We start from the raw sequence: 17,541 nt of genomic DNA on the forward strand, positions 1-17,541 counted from the left end.
TAACAACAACAACAACAATAACAGCAATAATAATAATAATGTAATACCGTGGTCGCCATAATGCGGTTAACGCGAACGAAACACGCCTGAAGTCGTTTTCTTGTAAATTTGTTTACTGGGATTTCGGAGCAGGCGGTCGTACTCCGTCAACAGGTGGTCAAAAGACGCTTTCGTCGAAAACATCCCATTCGGTGTTGATGACGGTGTGGCCGAATTCCTACTCGTAATAGCAGTTGCAGCCGTCATTGACGACGAGCACGGCACACGTGTCCGACATTATGGCCCCAAACAGCATCTGAGCCCACGAATACGTCGGTCAGGGCCACCCGTTACTCGGACATCACGTCCCGGCTCACAGGGTCCACGCAGACTGCCCCCCCCCCCCCCCAGGGCCATACATGGAATCCAAACGTCAAAGCTAGCGGCAGCCAGGCCTGATGCCGATCGTATGGAACTCGGTCGGTCTGACAGCCATGTGATCGAACAGATATTGTCTCAGAGCACCGGGCATCTTCATCATCATCATCAGTGTGGGTACTAGCGGGACCCGATCCACAAGCCGTTCTTATCTTTGGCAAGGTCGTCAACCACGTGCGTAACAGGGGTGGCGACGACCACGGATCACCCTTGTCCCAGCATCTGATCGTGTGGCCAGCGGGTCGTGCTGTCCGTTTCACTGCAAATCCGCGTCCGCCATGTGCGCGTCACAACCGTCAGACACTTCGAACTTCCGGTAGACCTGCTCGGTCGCATCCGGAACATCTGCCAATAATATTGCTTGTAGGCCTCGCTCGTAGCTGCGCGAGTGGCTGAACACGCGCCCGGGGTTGCGGTGCGTCAACAATTTCGGGTAGCGGTAACGGTCGGTGACATTTTGCAGAAACGGCTTTTTTTTATATTGATTGAAACTTTAGTCCATACGTCTTTTGTACGTCGTAAAATGGGACAAAAGTTTATTGTTATTGTATTTTTTTTATTTTTTTTTTTATTTCACACGTTTGTCCGATAATGTCGTTTCGAATGAATTATCAAACATATGTGTTAGAGTTATACAGTGTGTTTCACTGTGCTCCGCGGCCCAGTCAATAGGCTATATATTTTATTCAATACGAATTCGGAAAGTTGTTAATAAAGTTATTTTCAAGTTTTTATTAATTGGAATTATTTCCCAATTTACAGAGTTAATAATGCAGGTACGTAATAAACTATTAATGAAACAATACGTCTTGATTTTTTTATAATGGTCTGGATGCCTGGTATAGTCAGTTGTAAAAATTCATGTTGCAAACGATGTAAATATAAAACTAATTATCAAAACGTTTTCAAATGTATAGGGTTTTCAGTCGCATTTCTTTCAATACGTTTTAAAATATTTGAATATATAAGCTGAAAGGATAATAAAGTTGTTTTACGTATTTAGAGCGTGATGGAGTCTGGTGGAGACCCTGCAGTGGACCAGTTGTCATCTATATATCATATATATTAGTTTAAACGTCACAATATGTACCTCCGACATTCGAATTAATATTATTTGTATTCTTCGTTTTCTCGCTCGTGTCTTTATAATATTATGGTAATATTTTGTTAAATCTCCAAGCTGTATCGATTAATTTCTATTTTTTATGGTTGAATCGTGAATTATTTATGAACAAGATACTATGTATAACCTATATATAATTTATGCTTCCAAACTGCAGGGGACACGGAATCGTTGTTTATCGTAGATATATTATGACTTTTCATCGACATTGATATATTTAACTGAAAACTATAATTATATTAACAGCCGTTAAAACGAGCCGTAGTCGTCTGGTTTTACTTTTATGGAATCATAAATACATTTTTCGTTTCTAAGTGTAACGGATATAAAATACATAATATTTAGTACCTATAAACGACGTGTGTGAGTGTTCACGCGCGCGTGTTGTATAACGAACAAGGGCCTTTGATGGCACATAAAATGGATACGTGACGGAGATTTGTAACGTGATTTCTCGTTCGTGAACCATGGTAATTATTATTATACAGACGACGACAACGACGAGCTATGGCTGTCGATTTTAAGCCCGGGTATACGTGCCGATTGTAATATCATTAAAACTTATAGCATTGTGCCTCAAACGTTCCAGTACGATTTCCAAGTCACACCATCTCTTTGCGTACACAATATAATATAGAACCAAATTCTCAGCTTATCCCGGTCGAAACCGAATCTAAAGCTCTGTAAAAAGCTGTTATATTAAAATTTGCGTATATCACTTTAAAAATAAATAATAGATGTTATGGAGTCATATATTATGTGTTCATTAATTTTGCTGTCGTGTTAAGTTAATTTTTTTCTTAGATTAAAACTCCATGGATTAAAAATATAATTTGCTTTTAAATTCAAACAATAAAAAAAAACAAATAATTGGAAATATCAAATATTATTTATATATTATAAGGTATGTATTCCAAATACACCTGCACTATTTATTTGCTCTATAATGGTAATCAAAATAATGTATATAATTAAAATTTTGTAAAAACTTAGTGAAATGAGAAAATAAAGTATAGGTACTTATATTATACTGTAATAACTTATAACTTATTAGTAATATAAATAATAATAAATAACAATTTATAATAACAATGTAATTGCATATTAACGGAATATATTAACAAATTGTTAAATAGTACCTATATTAGTATATACATTTTAGATTAATATTGCCCTATAAAAATGTTCTGTTTTACCTAATATTAAATATACGCAAACATACACAATATATGATATGTACGCATGCGTATCATGTCTTGATATACCATATACCTATTATAACATTTGCTTAGTAATTATCTGAATAATTAATATTCACATTTTATAAGATCATTTACAGTTTAAACATAATTTTATATTTTACAATATTATCATATGTGTAGATATATTTAATAAAAATACGTTTAAACTCAATATTTCAGTAAATGTTTTAAATTATAATTACAGAAATGCTTATTACATCATTGTATCATATTATTATATTACATTATATACATGAGTATAGATGATACATCCACTAGAAACCACTTACTGTGGCATGGTCGATGCAATTTTATTGGACATATATTTTTGTAGGAGTGTCTCCGTTATTTATTGCTATTACATGCAGGCAATTCGATTGATTTTATAGTTAATATTCCAAAAATAAATATTATATAATAATATATCTATCACAATATTCTCATAATATAAACCATTATCGGCGGCTATAGCTTAGATGTATAACTATATAACATTGGTGCATCGCATCTGTACTGCGAGAGAAGAACCGTTTGTACAGTTATTAATTGCGATGGATATATGTCCGTGATGATAAATTTGTGCGTGTTTGTGCTGAATATAGAGAAAAAATATTGAACGTAAAAATAAATAAATCAATAACGACTGGCCTCACACGTCGCCGTCTGTCCTCTCGCAAAAACCTGTGTTATGTACCTAACACGTCTATATGTATAACTACCCTGTATTTATTATTATAGATAGTTACTAGGATTATAATATATTATGTGACATATATTATTGAATTACTAAATGCTAAATTAATTAACTCAAAAAAGTATTGATATTTTAAAAAATTCTAAAAAATAAACTATTTGACTTAGATAAATATTTTTACCATTATTGCTGTTCTTGTAATCAGATTGATAAATTGATAATCCTTTATTTTTTCTAAATAAAACATTTACTTAAATCAAATTAAAAATATTTTTTTTAGTATTAGAAAATAAAAATATTTTTTTTTATATTATACGTATAGCGCAAGTGACTATAAATTATAATATATATATATATAAAAAAATAATTAAAAATATTGATTAGAACAAAAGTTATTTCATCTGTCAAGTCTTCTTGTTACACGGTGTATACCTAAATAATATATTTTTTAGGATATCGAAATATTATCATAAATATAATATTGCAGCATTGTGTTAAATGGATGCTGTAACTTGTACAATACAATGTGGAACATCATATTATATATTTACACGCTATAATTAATAGCAATAATTTAGCGTCAGGTCCTTTATGTACCATTACGCTGCAGATAAATTATAAAACGCAGCTGCGGTTTTTTAAATAGTTTTTTATTTAAATAAAATATATATATTTAAAAACTAAAATAATAAAATGTTTTCAGTTTGCGGTCATGTAGTAGTTCTAAACTATTTGGCGGATTCGTTGAAAAATTCAAATGAATTTAAGGCATACCGGTGTCAGACGTTAAGCGATTGCGAGAAAAAAATCGTTGATAACAAAGAACCGACTATTAACATGGACATATACATGCCAAATTCGTAAGTAAAAAATACAGATTTGTAATACATAAAAATATATTGTTTTTCGACAATAATATGTAACTTCTAAATATGAAATAAGTTTTGTGATCAGAGTTATTGTAATAATAGTATGTAGACGCATAGTGTAATATATTTTCAAAGCTTAATGGCCAATTTTGATAGTTTCTATACAAATTACACTTGTGTCGTTTTAAATAATATAGAATATTTCAGTAATAAAATAATGTATACAATTATTCACGATGAAGGTGATATTATTTAAAAATATTTGACTCATTTAAAACATCGTTGGTTAAATTTTATTAGAATATATTGATTTTCAAAAGTCAAGATTTTTGTAATGTTTTACGAGAAAAACGGTCTCATAAAATAAATAGTATTAGAAATATCATAATAAAAATAATGTATTCATACCTAACAAAGAAGATTATCACGGCAAGTGTTGAGCTACGTGTTATGCTGGAGAAGTATTAAAATTACACAAGGTATCGACATTATAATCCATCGCATGAATTTTCCTGAAGAACAATATACATTTTATATTAGTAATCTAATAATCTTCATCGTAGTTCTCCAATATTTATTTAAATTTTAAAATTATAATTATTTTTTAATAGTTGTGTTCACTGATGTTCACAGATTTTTTTTTAAGATTTTATTCTGTTGCCTGGGAATATTCATTGAAAACTGAAATTAACTGTTATGAATATGTGGATCAGAAAAATGGTACAAAAAAAAAAAAAAATTACTGTTGACAAATATTTAAAATTGACATTTTTTAAACTTAAATATTAAAGTTTTAAAAATAAATGAAAGAATTATTAAAAAAAAAGAAATAAATAAATATTAAAATTATTTTATTTTAAAATATAAACCTCTTGGATTTTGTAATTGAAAAGTCAACAATTTGGTGACAATGTTTTTATTCGTTATAAATATGAAAAAGTTTTACTACATAATGTTTCATAACACTGCAGGATAAAAAAATATATATTGGACTGAAGTCTTAAATAATAATTTATTCTATCTTCTATAATACCTTGCTTTCAAATTTTTTGTTCGTACTGTACAATAAATATAACATTGTATCATTCATTTAACCTACATAAGTTTTTTCATTACAAAAAATAATTTTTTTTATACAAATTGTCTGAATTGACAACATTATTTACACATTTCATCAAGTTAAAGTATAAATTATATCTATCAAAATAACATAACTTAATGTTATGCTGAATTTTAAGATATTTGTAACAATTTCTTTACAATACGATTGTTAAAATTTCAACGATGTTAATTTTAATTTATGAGCAAATTATCTAAAAAAATCTCTACTTGTTAAAATTCATAAAAAGTGGTGGTTTAGTGATTTGTCTATTCATTTTTAATAGGGAAAAAAAGATTAGAAGTAAATGCATTTTTTGCTGTTGTAAGGTATCCTAACGGCTTCTATAGCTTTTCTAGCACAAACTTTTAACTATATAACAATTAAATGTAGAAACTTTTAATTTGAATTTTTTCGCATATTTTGACATTTTCAGTTTTATTGCATTTTACGGTATTTTTAACAATATTTTCGTCACGAATTTTTAACTTTTATGAATTACTTTTTTATTTTATACTATTTATAAGTGCGGTTTTTATCATATTTAAGCTCCGACCTAAATACCTAAATGAAATAATCTAAACATTCTTTTGTATTTAAAATGATTTAATACGAACATTAAGAATATATTTTCTTATTTCAATAAAAAAACTTGATACATTTATGTTTTAAATTTTGACTATAAAAGAATTTTTAAAAATTATTAAATGCATATTTTATTATATTTATTGGAAATATTAATTTTTTAACCACACTATTTGGGATTTTGAATGTATTTATTAAGATTTTATTCTGCATTAAAATCTCAGCCTCAATTTGTATTAATATTATAAAATATACTTTGACGATAAAATAAAAATAAAAGATGAGATATACTTAAAATATTGGGCAACTCATTAAAATGGTTTTACATATTATTTTGATACATTGATATAAATCATTGCATTAGTAGGTATAAATATTTTTAGTGGATCTATTCTATTTCCCAGAAGCACGAACTAGGTTCTTTTTAAAATGACCTAGCCAGCTATTGTTTAAGGTTGAATATTATGTTTATGTCTATATTATAATAAACAGTATTAATTAATTATTGAACACATTTTTACCGACCAGCTATTGGCCTTTTGTATAGTTTTTATAATTTGTATGACCTAAATACATTTGAGTTTTGGAGATTTTATAGGCTACAGTTGGTCATACGTAGTAGGTACCTATATATAGGTTTATTCAATGGTTTCAGTTGGGTTGAGTAGTTTATTATGTTCATTTATTGTTAAGGTTTTCACTTTTAAGTTATAATCGATTTTACAACAGTTCAAGTTGGTATACGTATATTCTAGCTCACAGCTCAAATTTCCTCACCGGTTAAACATTTTATCGGTAGTTTTTGTATCATTATGTGGAAAAGGGTATACAACCGTCGTCCGTAGCCTGTTCTTAAGTGATTTATTGCTCCTTCATTTTTTCTTGGTAACTATACACACCTCCGTCCACTGTGGTGTCTGATTTTGATTCTTTTAGCTCATTTTCTTTTATTTATACACTTACGGTCTTTTATTATACCATTAGTTTCTTATCTCATAAACTGAATTATACATTTATGTTTTGTCTTGTCAGAATATGTTCCGAATTTTGATACCGTATAGATATAGGTTTTTTAATATAATCATTAAGATTTTTTATTTCGTAGAAGTTTATGGTTTAGTCCTGCAACTCTCAAAGTGTGTTCTGCGGAACCTAAGGGTTCCGTGGGACAATCTCAAGGGTTACGCCAGATGTATGCGTGAATATTGAGAAAATTATTTGATATTATATTTGTAAAAAAAAGACCACGTAAATAATAGTTACTAGTATAATATTGCTATAAAATATTCATTTTACAGGCAGTGGGGTTCCACGAAACACGAAACTTTTTCCTAAGGGTGCCGTGGTCGTAAAAGTTCGGGAATCGCTCGTTTAGTCTATAAATCATTAAATATTCAATAAAAGTTTTATAGGTACTCATGCATGTTAATTTAATTAATTAAACATTATTTGTGTTAATAATTGTTTTCTTTGGAGATGATAACGTTTATTTATATAAATAATTATACATTTAAATATTTTTATATTAAAACATTCCAGTGTTTTTACTCAAATAATAATTATACATATTATTTATAAATATTATCCTGTTAAAAATCCTGTTGCACTTCAAAGTAATTTTGGCAATTTTGATGATACGCAAATTAACCATTTAATTTAGTTTAGTGTACCTATAGTTTTATCGTGAAAGAGTTTCTAGATTTTCAACGGTGCTAAATGTTATGTCCGTAAATTCAATATGGTTAACATCGAAAATCCCGGTATCTCGCTAGTCACTAGGTACGATAAATATTTTTCTAACTCCATGTGATATTAAATATGATGAAAATATCAAAATAATATTAAAATCAATGAAATTTTTTTTAACATCTGGACTATCGACAGAAAGCATATTATTATGCCCGAACATGTTTGTCTCGTACCCTATTCAACTGTTTTTTTTTTTGTTTCATGTATAATAATATTATAATCGAATTAATTGATGTGGAAATAAATATATGATCAGATAATGGTATCATATAAATATAATACGATATATCGTACTCCTTATAAATACAAAAGTCTATATACCATACCTATATTCTATGTTTAAGTTCATATTTTTGGTTTAGATTTAAAACTTAAATATAATACATCGTGTTTTCAAACATATTATGAATAAATAGAAAAATAATAGAATATTTTATGTGGGTGATTGTCATATTATTAATGATGTATTCTTGAATTTTTAGAACCAGAGGATTGTATTCCATAATACCATGCAAAAAAAATTTCAGAATGTACTCACGTTTGTAAGTAAAGCAAAACATTTATCTTAATACTGTATTGAATATTTTTTAATAATATTCCAGAACAATATAAGAAAATTATTTTCGAGGAAGTAATGTTTTCTTATGAGCTTGAAATGGTATTTATCATAATTATCACCAACCTATCGATAAGTTCAATGGTAGTTTTTAAAAACTACTGTTTAACTTTTAGTAGTAGTACCTTTATATAGCAAAAAACAACCGTAATTGTATTTTAACAGTAATTTAAAACATAACAATCCTTGATCGATATTTTGCAAGATAATTCTTGAAAATTTTTAACAATCAAGTATATACACATTGACGTATTGAATTTGTTTTAGATCATAATCAGTTTATTAAACTATTGCTTTAAAAATATTAGTGGTTTTCGTTGTGCAAAACTTGTATTTTTTTTTTTAAATCTAAGTTTTGTTTTACAATTATTAGTTTCAAGTTAAAACATTGCATTTAATTTACTAGATTTAAAATGGCAGTTTTGGAAATCAAAAATTGTTTACTAAACACGAATTAATTGATATAATAATAATATTATGGTTAAAATATAATAATAGAATTAAAATATATATTTTTTGGGGGTTAAGATGACTTTTTGAATATTTAAGGGAATGTTGGTAGATAAAAAATTAATCATAGGTATGTTAATTGAATAATTTGGAAGAGTTGAAGATAAGATAAGTTATGTCACGTATCACAAGGTTGTTGTGTAGTGTGTTGAGAAGGGATTTAAGGGGGAAAAAAAGTGTGGCCAAAGCGGAGATGATAGAAGGAAACATTAAAATTTCGTGGTCTAACTTCAGGATTTGTGTAACGAAATTATGGCTAAATATTGTGACCTTTATCCAACCTTTATCTCAACAGAATATGCATAACATCGGGCTGGGAGATGTTGTGAATTTGGCTTGTTTGTCAGTGAATTCGTTACTATAGTAATGTGTAGGGTACCCAAAGAAATGTAATATAAAAGCCTGTCTCGGTAAGAGAACGTAAGATACGTTTGATCTTGGTTATATGAAAAGAAGGTTGCGATTTAGATATAAGTAGACATTTGAGAGATCTTGAAGGCAAGAAAGTGAACCAGTGCGATGAAATACCCGAGTAACAATTTCATGGGGTGAGGTCGGTTAAACAGACCGATAGGTGCATGGAGAGTGCTAATTTTATTTTGAACTGTTTTTAAACTTTGTATGGTGCTTAGTCCGTTCGATTGACCGTACCGTGTCTGGACGGTTCACGAAGAACATTATAAACCGAGGGAAATAATATTTATAGATATTGTTTTAAGAGACTTGATGATTTTGAATCATATGGCAGTGTATCAAGATGCAGCGGATATTAGGTAATCATAAAATAAATATTGTGTAATTCTGGGATGTAAAAAGAAAACCCACCTGGTAAAAGATAAACAGAATCATCGGTTGAAATTAAAAGCACGTATGACCTGTGGATAAAATCAAGAACGATATTGTTGAAACATTATGAAAGATGAAGATTTTAGCAATTCGGGTGTATGGCTTAAACATTTTTTATTAAAATATAGAATAGAAAAAATTAATATAGGTGGGAGGATGGCTTAATATAGTCACAGCATTTTAGTTTCCGCAATAATGTATTAACGGCCTTCGGGTAGCTGCGAGAAAGTGTGCAGTAAGTTAGCGTACCTATGCACTGGAAGAATTTGAACAAAACGTTTAAAATTAATAATTAACAACACACACACACACACACACACACACACACACACACACACATACGAGTCAGACGGACAATGTGAAGTCGGAATCGGGCTAACCTTACACGTCTGACTCAGCCTATCGGGTGACTGTATATATAGTTAATCGAATGAGCTGAGTTCTGTATGCATCACGGCGGGGACGCATATAAATAATATAATATTATTTTATCACAGCGGCGGAATAGTTTCTATTAAAACCCTGCACCGGCCGGCTAGTTAATAGACCATTTGCGCGTCGCGTTGTTTAAAAATAAGGGTCGAAATACATCCAACGGGAATAAAAACAAAAATCCGACAAACGTCAAACGTATAAATAAATAAAGCCCTCGCTTGCAGTCTGCGAACCGGCGGCGGTCGGATTGGCCTTTTATCATCGCGCCGCAGCGCCGACGGTGCGCGGTTCAATGCATTTCCGATACATTACGCCGAGGGGGAAAAAAATGTTTCAACTAGTAATGCTGTGTAAATGAACAAAAGTGTGGTATATAACAACGCGACGACGGTTGTATGAATTTTCGTTTTCGCGTGGCACCATTGCGCGTAATAAAATCGATAAATCTCCAATGATTAAGAGGTAGGATGGGAGGATGGCAAACATATAATTAATAATATAGTTTAAGGTTTGTGTGTTTAAATTTCGATTGACGACGATATTTTTATATTCTCTAAATATTCTAATAATATTATGGCATGAAAAGTTTATTTTGAGTGAAAAAAAATAATAGGTGCATTTTAATAAATTTTAATAAGACTTGGTAAATAATTTGAAAGACGTATAGGTACAATTAAGAAACTATATAGATCTATATAAATATTTATTGTGTGATTTGACGCGTAAGGATTGAACAAAGCGTTATTTACTTAGGTCTTATAATAATAATATTAAACGAATAATATACGGAAGTAGAGTCAAAGGTGGTGCTGTTTTTTTTTTCGTCTGAGGATTGGGAGTGAATTCGAAGAATATTGCTTATAAACTTTTTACAAAAGCACTTGAACTTATGAGTTATGGTATTGTCTCGATTCCTGTCCTGGATTACCATGTACGGCCAGACTATAAGATTTTTCGAACACAGTTATAGCAAATTCTTTCAAATATATTTAAATTTTCAACAATTGTTCAGTATAAATAATGTAATTACAATATATTGGTAAATTCATCGTAAAAAATATCTCAATTTCGTACACAAACCATTTTTAGGGTTTATTATTTTCTTGATAAGCCAATTTAAATGATCATATATTAAAATTAAAAATAGTATGCATATAAATTGTGTACTACCTATATTAAACAATACAATACAACTTATACAGCGTACATTATAATATCTGAGCATAGTTTCATTTTAAATAATTAATTTTACTTGTATGATTATTCAGCGGGGAATTATACATTTTGCAGGTACACAAGAAGTTCTAAAGATAATATTAAGTACCTATTTTAAAAGATGTACAAATCCTTGGCATGTTTTGATCAATAATATTAATTTACAACCAAATGCATATAATATTACAAATTGTTTTTTGAACAGTCCTTACCTTACTATAATTTTTTATGATTCTCGTATACCTACAACAGCTACCTTGTGTAATATATCATAATAATTTTTTGCTTAAAATGATTGCTATGAATTTCAATGTATAATTCATTAAAATTTAATATAATACCTATAAGTTGTATAAAATCAATCCATTATAATATTATAATACATTGTTTTTTTTTTTTATGATTAATTATTATTGTGTTTCAGCTTTTTACACTAAAGTGTAAAGATTTGGAAGAAAATTTACTTTATCATTGTTCAAAGTAAGAACTGTAACTGATTTTTACATAAACGTATATACTACTCGAAGCGTATAATGTATGCGATGTTTTATTTGGCACTTTATTTTTTTTTATCACATAATATTAATTAAATTTAAGTCATATTATTCGTATACGTCACACAGGTCCTTTATTTGTCTATTTAATATATAGTTATCTCCTTAATAAATAATGTGAGGAATACAAAAATATTATACAGTACACCTTAAAAATAGATAATTAAATAAATAAATAGAACATCATTTTATTTAACAGTTTTCCGTATTATGGCCACATTGATGGTGGTTGTATAATATTAGAAATATATGGATGCATGTGCAATATTATCTTTTTTTTATGATCACAAAATAAATAATAACTGTTTGGTTTAAAGATATTCAATACATTGTTAGTTATTTTAACATTTATAATATTTATATTAATTGGTGATTAAGTTTGAATCATTTAAATTAATATTATTTATACCGTATGTTTATAGGCACACGATACTTTAAATTAAATTTTATGATAGAAATATAATAACATGAACCAATAATATAGGCCTGGAAGATGAATATAATATTTTTATAATTGCATTAATTTTATTTTATAACTAGAAATAAATGAATAACTTTGACTATAAACAATAAATTACATAAAAAAATTGACATATTATTATTAAAATCAAAAAAAAATTATAATACAAAATACAAAAGATAAGAACTTATTTAAAACAATTTTTATATTACAATGAATCCATTTAAAAATGGCTGCTTGTGAAAAGTGTGGTATATGTGTTCCTATGAAAATCGAAGATTTTGTATTAATTAGTATTAAATCTTACACTAAAAACTATATGTACTGGATATACAATTGGAATGATTTAAATTTAAATAGAATAGACATTTTTAAATTCTTTGTTAGATAAGTCATTAGTGAAAAAAAAAATAATAAAGTTAAGAATATATTTAAACGCCATGTTGCGTCATATATTAACGCCTACGAGTCAATAATTTTGTATCAGATAGCAAACACTGTCATGTTATATGCTATGCACAATAAAAAAAACTATTTCGTGCAGTTGTTATTCTTATTGATCGTTAACTATCTATATATCCTATACTATACATTAAAATTAATTATTGTTAACAGATGGGGAATTTCGACGTTGGGTAATCCAAGTCTAATGCTACACCCCGATGTCATATTGCAAAACATAAATTTACGATTTACACTTATTAAAAACAAATTGTTATAAAAAAAATAAATATTTTTAAACTATTGCGAAGCATGTATTGTTAAATTTTTGACTCGGTTTTTTTTTTACAATGGTCATACAACCTATAGCAGTATTAGTTATATCCAATTTATAATATTTATGTTTTATACATCACATCAGAAATATTCGTACAAAAAAAGTTGACAATTATTTCTATTTTTGACTATTTTTATAATCTTTCCCTAAAATCGTGTGATATATCAACACATTAATATAATATGATTGTGGTTCATGTATAATGTACCAGAATTTTATCCATTATAATATGGGATATATACAATTTCACATTTCGTAATATATTTGCAAATGAAATGGTAATGTATGGTGTTTATTGTCATAATTATATACAATTATTGTTTTTAGTAATTATAAGTTGTTATAACAAATAATAATAGAATTCGTAAAGATTTAATAATTCTCTCTCTATATGTATATTATAATTTAAGTATAAATAATGTAAATGTATCATTAAGTAATATCCATTATTCTAATATTATTTTAAGTATACATTATTGCGTAAAATACATTTATATTTCATTAAATGTTTATTCTGATAATGAAATTGATAATTGCATCAACAAGTTTATATTATAATTGAACAAAAAGTTAAACAAAGAAAACATTTAGTATAACATATTTAATTATTTACAAAATTAAAATACAATATTATTATGTTACATCCACATAATTGAATTGTGTTATTTGTGATTCGTATATTTGTAATTTTATTCAAATTCAAAATTATATAATTCATGATTTCCCATTTAAAATACTGTAATAAGTAATAACTAATAAAACAATTTCATAATTTGGATGCTATAAAATAATATAAAATATTATATTCCATATGAATGGTACAAGTACAAGGAAGATTAATAGCGAACACAACATTTCAATTTTAAAATCTTAAATAATAATAGTTAATTTGTTTGATTACTTAAAAAAGTTGAATCGTCCTTCCTAAAAAAAAAAAAATGTATTACTGTTAATATTTTGTATTGCGTACTTTTTTCTGAATTACTTTATTTTATAAGAATATATATTATACATATGTTATGTGAAATATACCTAAAAAATAATTATATTTACTTATATATATATATATAAAAGACACAATTAAACTTCTATTAATTGATTAACAATGTTATAAGGAATTCATGACGTGTCTTCGAAGTTTCATAAACTATGCCATTTAAAAGCTTTTTCTCGTAATTTGTACCTTAAACATTGGTTTTCACTTAAACTCTATGTTTTGTTTAAATATTATAATATTCTATGTTAAAAACATACGAAGCAATATTTGTTAAACGAAGATACCAAAAGCATTTACATGCATTTCCTTCCGCAAGACTTTTAACTGGTAGGTACCTACAACTTACTTCTGTACGTGTTAATATAATTACCGTTTGGAGCATTATATTGACGATTAATTACTTAGAAAAATATCATCCGGATAATATAATCGATCAAAAATTTAGTTTTTTGGATAGAAATTTCTAATAGGAGTCCTGTACAGAATGTTAAAAAAACAACAAAAATTTTTATCTCTTTTTGACTTTTATCATATCTTTTTTTGTGGTTTCTCACAATTTTCACTTGTAAAGGTTCACGTGTAACCTAATCATTTAAGGAACCAGAAGCTACAACTATATTCATAAAACATATACAACGAGGCATTAATCTATTCACTAAATAAACATAGTATGAAAAATATACTCAATATAATATGTTTATATAAAATACAATTTAATAATATATGTTCCCATTAATTGTATTGTTGTCCGTATTTACCTATCTAAATAAAGTATATTGAAGACAGTTAAATCAAAAATGTACTTTGATTTAAAAGATTTTTTATTTATTACTCCGAGAGCCACTTATAACAATAGTGGTATGAATAGCATACAAAATAAATATATAAATAAATAAATATTTTGAAAACTGCCTCGTATGTTGCGATGTTGACTGGTACTCGATCGAGTTAATTATGTTTGAATACCGTATTAATGTACCTAAACCAATGAAATTACTTTAAGTCAATTTTAGAATGAAAATTATTCTAAATGATAAGAAACAAATTATTGTTATGTATTATTATTGCTTATTGTTGTTTATTCATACGTTCTAATACATATTTTTAATCAATTTACATTTTGTGACGATAGCCATTTTTCGAATTATAGTTTTTTCGTCGGATATAATATTTAATTTCTAAATTTATTATTTATATTATATAATTTAATTATTTTTCTAACCTTACGTAAGGTATGAAAAAATAGGGAAAGTCAACCACATAAAAAAATCAAAAATATGGAAAGTTTCACAAAACAATTCAACGATACTACGCCAGGATGATTATCCTGTTGGGAGATTGCAGCAGTTCGAGTTCCACACCTATAGCCGATGCTGTCATTCATCGAAACACAACGCCTACATGACGGACGATGAAGCATAACTGACGAAGATGACGCATTCACAGTAGACGATCTTACACTGACCGTGAGGCCAAAAATTGTCTGTGCTATCAGTGAGCTCCTTGACCAACAACCAACGACGACGACATTGACTTCGGAAGATTTCAAGGGGTTGGACGAGCTGAACGAAGACTTACAACTAGTGGCGGCCGTTAAGAGGTCGTTAAATTTGCCACCCACATATCTGTGTCCGAATGACGAACAGTCGTCATCTATTTCACGTGACGATAGTATGGTATCATCAGAAATGAATATACCATGGATCGTTATACCGAGAGTTTCGGGTCAAGTTGGTAGAATTTGAAGAAGTCTCCACAGAAATTAAAAATGCAGTACCCAAAGACTGGATGGTACCTTCCACCAATACCGTTATGTCCCAGGAGTGCGCCGGAAGTTATAACTATATATTAATAGCCGTGGCTGAAAATTACGGCGACTGGTTGGAGCCAGCGACGACTACGGTAAAGTCAGCAGCAGCGGAACAACCGCGACAAGGGCGTCGTAGGTCGTTCCGGTCGGCACTAGTGAGGCCTTGTCTCAAAATCAGCAAGATGTTGTGCTGCTGTTGTCGTCCCAAATAATTAGCGACGATAGACTCCCGAGGAATGCTGACTGGTGGCAGCAGGTGACATTGATCAAGGATGTCGTTTGGGCACTGGCTGACCCTCATTCGTGTACTTCGCTGTGGGTGTCAAACAGTCACGATACGCTCTATTTACTGTTACTTATTATATTTTTAACGTCTTAAAAATATTACAATACAACAATAGTTGGACAATATGGAGAAGCCTATAAACTTACTACGAACAAAGGTCGGACGCTGTAAAGCTAATCTGAAAAAATGGGGTTATCTAGAAGACTCATCGGCGTTATACGAGTGCGGCGAGGAACAGACAATGGACACCCTATTGGAATGCTCTGAATGCCTGCAGTGAAAAGGGACGGATCCATTTCCCTCCAAAAACGAAATACCGTTTTCCTCCGATATCCATTTTCCTCCACATTGTTGTAGACTGAAATTATATCTATTTTCCTCCAATATTTTAGGCAGTGTTGTAGTATTACGTTCCGTATTATAAATATAGAGTAAGGCTATGATCCAGGACTTGCAAACATTATAATAACGTTATATTTGACAAAAAAACGATTGAAATTTGTATACATAATTATAACGGAAAACGATAATAAAAATACCGCAAACAAAACACAACTATTACAAATATATTATATATCATTAAACAAATATAACGCAAAACGTAATTTATAAAATATCTTTAAACGAAAAATAGGGCCATTATCTACCCGAATTAGTCATTGTTTTTAAATTTTATAGGTATTATCACCATTTCAAATAACGATAAACGCAAAACTTGGATAACGTTTTATTCTGTATAATGCAAAAGTTGAATAACATTTTAATTCTAAATAACGATAATCGCAAACATTTCGTAACGTTTTAATTGTAAATAACATAAAACAGAATTTTTTTTCAAATGCAAGCCCTGATAGGATCACATTTTTGGTTGATATATTTTGGTATCGGCTATATCTATATCAGCTGTCGATTAAGCCTAATAAAGAATATTTTTTATTTTTTTGATATGCACAAATTATTTATATTAACTTTTTTACTATTTTATTTATTATTTATTGTTGGAAAATGGAAAGTGGAGGAAAACGGTATCTCGTTTTTGGAAGAAAATGGCTACGGCCTGAAAAGACCTTATGGTGGCAAACCAGAAGGCAATAGACATGGCCAAGTACTGGTCAAACGATATATGACAAAATGTTGATAGCGGAGACTCAAATTACCAAAGAAGTTACCAATGAACGGTCTATTTTTACACTATAGTCCGTAAATACCTATAATAATATATTATAGTTTTATTTGTTGTATTTTACCTATTTTTTT

General features: G+C 28.8%; 2 protein-coding genes across 6 annotated transcripts in view; one reads left to right on the top strand and one right to left on the bottom strand.

Moving 5' to 3' along the window:
- Positions 1-13,157, top strand: part of LOC100568531 (lipase member H) — a 37,903-nt gene extending 24,746 nt beyond the window's left edge. The window contains exons 6-9 of one of the 4 annotated variants that reach the window (XM_008185304.3): positions 4,179-4,335; positions 8,260-8,319; positions 11,824-11,879; positions 13,029-13,157. In XM_008185304.3, coding sequence (XP_008183526.1) covers positions 4,179-4,335; positions 8,260-8,319; positions 11,824-11,836 — 230 coding nt within the window. In that variant the 3' untranslated portion in view covers positions 11,837-11,879; positions 13,029-13,157. Of the gene's footprint in view, positions 1-4,178; positions 4,336-8,259; positions 8,320-8,379; positions 8,672-11,474; positions 11,586-11,823; positions 12,221-13,028 lie in introns of those variants that run through there. The other 3 variants (XM_003244782.3, XM_008185303.3, XM_029490299.1) reach the window with 3 other exon arrangements.
- LOC100161700 (ras-like protein rasC) overlaps positions 1-17,541 on the bottom strand; it is a 188,142-nt gene that overhangs the window by 60,620 nt on the left and 109,981 nt on the right. The window lies entirely within an intron of this gene.

The sequence above is a fragment of the Acyrthosiphon pisum genome, chromosome A2, assembly GCF_005508785.2.
Source record: "Acyrthosiphon pisum isolate AL4f chromosome A2, pea_aphid_22Mar2018_4r6ur, whole genome shotgun sequence".
NCBI lineage: Eukaryota > Metazoa > Arthropoda > Insecta > Hemiptera > Aphididae > Acyrthosiphon > Acyrthosiphon pisum.